This window comes from Mandrillus leucophaeus, unplaced genomic scaffold (genome assembly GCF_000951045.1).
Source record: "Mandrillus leucophaeus isolate KB7577 unplaced genomic scaffold, Mleu.le_1.0 Scaffold656, whole genome shotgun sequence".
NCBI lineage: Eukaryota > Metazoa > Chordata > Mammalia > Primates > Cercopithecidae > Mandrillus > Mandrillus leucophaeus.
Window position 1 is genome coordinate 1218451 of NW_012107097.1, and position 5900 is coordinate 1224350.

The following is a 5900-nucleotide window of genomic DNA, read 5'->3' on the forward strand; positions in this document are numbered from 1 at the left end:
CAGTGCCTAAGTCATTCTATCAAATAATCAGCTTCTCTGTGGATGTTTTTTTCTTCCTTTATTTTTCATGTGTACATTTTCCTTTAGTGTATTTTATTTATTTATTTGTTTATTTATTTATTTATTTATGTTTTTTGGAGATGGGGTTTCATTCTGTCACCCAGGTTGGAGTGTAGTGGTACAATCTCAGCTCACTGCAATGTCTGCTTCTCAGGCTCAAACGATCCTCCCGTCTCAGCCTCCAGAGTAGCTGGGACCACAGGTGTGCAACACCATGCTCAGCTAACTTTTTATTTTTATTTTTTATTTTTAGTAGAGACCAGGTTTTTACAATGTTGCCCAGGCTAGTCTGGAACTCCTGAGCTCAGAAGGTCTGCCACCCTTGATCTCCCGAAGTGCTGGGATTATGGGGTGAGCCACTACACCCAGCTGGATATTTATTTTTGAGACAGGGTCTGGCTCTGTGTCTCAGGCTGAAGTGAAGTGGAGCCATCTCAGTTCATTGCAACCTCCACCTCTGAGGGCTTAAGCGATCCTCCTGCCTTAGCCTCCCAAGTAGTTGGGACTACAGGAGTGCACCACCATGCCTGGTCAATTTTTACTTTTTAATTTTTAGTAGAGACAAGGTTTCACCATGGTGCTCAGGCTGGTCTCAGACTCCTGGGCTTAAGTGATCCTCCTTCCTCGACTTCCCAAGGTGCAGGGGTTACAGGCGTGAGCCACTGCACCCAGTTGAAACTTTGTTAAGCTCTAGAAACTTTTAGTATGAGTAAAAATAAAATTTGATTAACTTTGATTGAAGGGATAGGGAGGTGGGAATAGCTCTATCAGCCCTAAGGAGGATCCCTGAAACCCCTAACAACACACAGTCAGCACTTATTGAGCACATACTATATGCTAGGTCATGTGCCAGTGCTTGACATAAATTATTTTCTTCATTGCTGCATCCTTAATTTTGGCAGTGCTTTGTACACAGGAGGTACTAAAGTATGTTGAATATTGGCCGGGCGCGGTGGCTCAAGCCTGTAATCCCAGCACTTTGGGAGGCCGAATCACGAGGTCAGGAGATTGAGACCATCCAGGCTGACACGGTGAAACCCCGTCTCTACTAAAAAAAATACAAAAAAACTAGCTGGGCGAGGTGGCAGGCACCTGTAGTCCCAGCTACTCGGGAGGCTAAGGCAGGAGAATGGCATGAACCCGGGAGGCGGAGCTTGCAGTGAGCCAAGATCACGCCACTGCACTCCAGCCTGGGTGGCAGAGCGAGACTCTGTCTCAAAAAAAAAAAAAAAAAAAGGTATGTTGAATATTGAATTACATCCTTGACTCTTTCTAGGGTTCTATACTGGTTTTTTTAGGACTGCCTTAACAATGACACCAAGTCATTAGATTTCAGGACCACCCTAATCTAGTATGATCTCATTTTAACTAATTACATCTGCAAAGGCCCTATTTCCAAATAAAGTCATATTCTGAAGTTTGGGGTAGACATGTATTTTTGGGGAACATTATCCATCCCACTACAGTCTACCCTGTGGCTCCCCCAAAATTCTTGTCTACTCCTCATGCAAAATATATTAATCCCATCCAATGTTCTGTTTTTTGTTTTTTTTAAATGGGAGTCTTGCTCTGTTGTCCAGGCTGGAGTGCAGTGGCACGATCTTGGTTCACTACAACCGGTGCCTCCCAGGTTCAAGCAATTCTCCTGCCTCAGCTTCCCGAGTAGCTGGGATTATAGGCACACGTCACCATACCAGGCTAGTTTTTTATATTTTTTGGTAGGGACAGAGTTTCACCATGTTGGCCAGGCTGGTTTCAAACTCCTGACCTCAAGTGATCTGCCCCTCTTGGCCTCCCACAGTGCTGGGATTATAGGCGTGAGCCACGGTGCCTGGCCCCATCCCAACATTCCTAAGGTTTAACCCATTTCAGCATTAGCTCTAAATCTAAATCTCATCTATTACAAATATAAACTCTAAAAGTTCCAAATCTCATCATTTAAATCAGGTATGGGTGAAACTCTAGGTGTGATATATTCTGGGGCAAAATTCCTCTCGCATTGTGGACCTTTGAAACTAGAAATCAAATTATCTGTTTCCAAAATACAGTGGTAGAGCAGATATTGGATGGACATTCTCCTTGCAAAAGGGAGAAAAGGAGGGTTGGGCACCGTAGCTCATGCCTATAATCTTAGCCCTTTGGGAGGCTGAGGTGGGAGAATCCCTTGAGGCTAAGAGGTTGAGACCAGCCTGGGCAACATAGTGAGACCCCATCTCTACAAAAAAAATTTTAAGAACATTTTTGAAAGAGAGAGAAAATGGAAAGGAAACAGGGGCTCATTAGCCCAAAGCAAGCTTGCAGAACAGCAGGGGAAATTCCATTAGGTTTCAAGGCCTGAGAAAAATCCCTTGTGGTTCGATGCTCCTTCCTCTGGATCCAAGGCAATGGGCTCCATCCTAAAAGTCATTCTTTCTTTTTCTTGAAGGATAATCCATGTTTGCTGCCAAGAACATGCATCAGCCTATTTTCTGCCTGTGGAATTTCAGAGGTCTAAGACTTGTCCTTCATTTTATCTCTGTCCTTTTCATTTCAGGCTGACAGTGTTTCTGTTGGTATAAAATTCTCAGAAACCATGTTGGTCTCCTGTGTAACTCACTACTTAGGAGTGAGTTACTCCTCCTTGCATTTTACTATAAGCAACAAGGAGAAACCTGGCCAAATCTCCTACATTTTGCCTGGAAATCTCAGCTAAATATACAAGTTCATTGCTTATAAGTTCTACTTGCCTTCCAACAGCAGGACAAAATTCAGCCAAGTTATCTGCCACTCTATAAAAAAGTTTCTCTTTTGTTCAGTTTCTAACAGCAGTTCCTCATTTCCATCTTAGACCTTGCCAGAATCACCTTTAACATTCATATTTCTATTTTGTTATGATAATACATGTATTCTCTATGACCATAGAAACTTTCTCTATGGTCTCCTCATTTCTGAAGCCTCACTAGAATTGCCCTTAGTATTTGTAATTCTACCAGCAGTCTCTTTGGGGCAATATAGGCTTTTTCTGTCATGTGTCTCAAAATTCTTACAGCCTCTTTGCATTACCGTGTTCCAAAGGCACTTGCACATTTTTAAGTATTTGCTACAGCAGCACCCCACTTTCTACTACCAAAATTTGTGTTAGTTTCCTAGGCCTGCCATAACAAATGATCTTATGGAGCAATGTGTGATCTCATGGTTCTGGAGGCTGGAAGTCCAAAATCAAGCTGTCAGCAGGGCCATGCTACCTACTGAGGGTAGACACGAATTTTAGGAAGACACCATTCAATCCACCACAGGTTCTAAGCAGCAGAGTTTGGAAATCAACGTACTAAACATGGAACCTCCTGAAAGCATGCCTTCATTTTAGCTCCCCAACTTCTAGCCTAGGTCATAGAATGCAACCAATGTTTGCTGGAATTTGTACACCAATGTTGATAGCACCATTATTTTTTTTATCCTTTCTTTCTCACTCTAATCTCATGACAAATTAGTAGCATTATTCACAATAGCCAAAAGGTGGAAACGATCCAAATGTCCATGGGCAGATGAATAAACAAAATGTAGTATATACATACCATGGAATATTATTTAACCTTAAAAAGAAAGGAAATTCTGACATTGTTGCAACGGAGATGAACCTTGAAAACATTGTGCTAAGTGAAATAAGTCAGATACAAAAAACAAATATTATATGATTACACTTATATGAGGTACCTAGAATAGTCAAATTCTTAGAGACAAAATTAGAATAGTGGTTACCAGGGGCTGGGGAAGGGAGTACTGGGAAGTTAGTGTCTAATGGATACAGAGTTTCTGTATGGATAACAAAATTTCTGTAGATGAATAGTGGTGGTGGTTACACAACAATGTGAATGTGTTTAATACTAGTGACTTGTATACTTAAAATAGTTAAAATAGTAATTTTTATGTTGTATATATCTTACTACAATAAAATAAGTGTTTGCTGAAAGAATAACTGGGCTAATGTTCAGGGATTTCTCATCCCAGGTACCTAGCCTAGATGTCCTCAACTTTCAGTTTCTTCATAGCCTCACAAAAATAACAACAGAATCCACTAATTGGTTACTTATTATATGCCAGGCACTGTGCTAAGCATTTTGCACGCATTATATTACTTAATATGCATAACAACAACTTTGTAGTAGACATTGGCATCCAACAGCAGATATTGGCATCACCATTTTACAGATGAGAAAACTGAGGCTCAGAGAGGATAACTAACAAGGTCACCAGTTCAAGACCAAGTTCTTTATCACTTTCAGTACTTCACAAGCTTCTCTCAAACCTGTTTGTCCCATGCTCTGAAGATCTAGACAAAAGATGGCCTCAAATTAGCCAAGACATATATATATATAAACACACACACACACACCTACGTATAGTGCCTTCTAATATACCTGGAAGTACTTTACTTATATTCATTCCTTTAATCCCACAACAGGCCACAATAGAGTGGGGCACTATTATTTTCTTCATTTTACAGATGAGGAAATGAGCCACAGGGAAGTTAACTAACCTAAGGTCACAAAACTGGGTATGATCCCAAGAAAGGAGATTTAGGGATCTTTTAACCAGCTACTCTTTGTGATTTATTTATTTATTTATTTATTTATTTATTTATTTATTTATTTTTGAGACAAGGTCTTGCTGTTGCCCAGGCTGGAGTGCACTGCAGCTTCAACCTCTTGGGCTCAAGCGATCCTCCCACCTCATCCTCCAGCATAGCTGGGGCTACCAGGATGGGTCACCATGCCTGGCTATTTTTTTTTTTTGTACAGATGTGGTCTCACTATGTTGCCTAGGCCGGTCTTGAACTCCTGGCCTCCAGTGATCCTCCTGTCTCAGCTTTCCAAAATGTTGGGATTACAGGTGTGAGCCACTGTGCCTGGCCTTATGATTTCTTACAGGAAGACATCCTCTGTCTGTCTATTGCTCCCACAAAGGCAAATAGGCCAACGCTTCTTCTCATCTCATTGGGACATTATTCCTGTTTCCATCCTTCTCATGGTTGAAATGTCTGTGGAATGAATGCATAAACCAGCAAAAGAGAAGCTCCCTGCCCCTTCCAGTTGAAGTTCTCAGTTCAGCCCAGAGGTACTTTGTAATCAGACAAAAGTACTTGGGGTTCTCCAAGCCGACATGCTTTTTCCAGTGCCTTCCTTCGATAATTACAGTTCTTGTGCTCTTAGCTGTGTGTATCCATGAATTATGAGACTTTTTATTGACAGCTTCTATAAGCACAGGCCTATACACAGTAGACATGATAAATGAATAATTTTTCACAAGACCCCAGGCACCCTTCTTATTTCAGCCTCTTGAATTTTCCTGTATTATCTCAAGTCCTCCTGGGCCTGAAACCTTCTCACTCAGATTTTTCAGCTGGATCCGGCTCCCACCCCGCATCTTTGGGCGAGAAAAGCTGTCCTGCCGGCCTCCTCACTTTTGGCTTGAGGTCGGAACTCAGTTGGGGCTGGGAGACGTCGCTGGGCCTGCCCGCCTCAGCCTCCAGTAGAGGAGAATGGGCAGCTCAGAAAGTCCAAGAGGGCCTTTGAGTGTGTCTGCCGGCATCCGCCAGCAGCCATCGCCTGCATTTTATCCAGAAGCTAGTGTCAGGCTCTGCGAGGTATCCATGTTGATAGTTACTGCACGCGCTCATCTTGGAGCTTCTGAATATTCATGAGGGAAGCAGAAAGACCAATGTTAAAGAGGAGAGAAACAGAAATGCATAAATATTAATAAAGGCAGGCCCACGTGCTCAGAGGAAGGCTATGAATGTTAACTAGGGGATGACGTCCAGCTCCCGCGCGTGCCAGTTGGGTGGGTGCCCGAGCGCGGGCGCG

At 42.5% G+C, this 5900-nt stretch overlaps 1 protein-coding gene across 1 annotated transcript in view; it reads right to left on the bottom strand.

Moving 5' to 3' along the window:
* Positions 1-5422: 5422 nt before the first annotated feature.
* The window catches only part of LOC105554719 (putative uncharacterized protein MGC39545), a 1617-nt gene continuing 1139 nt past the window's right edge, over positions 5423-5900 (bottom strand). Inside the window, 1 exon segment of the mRNA XM_012001295.1 lies at positions 5423-5726. Within this exon segment, the coding sequence (XP_011856685.1) occupies positions 5423-5726 (304 nt within the window).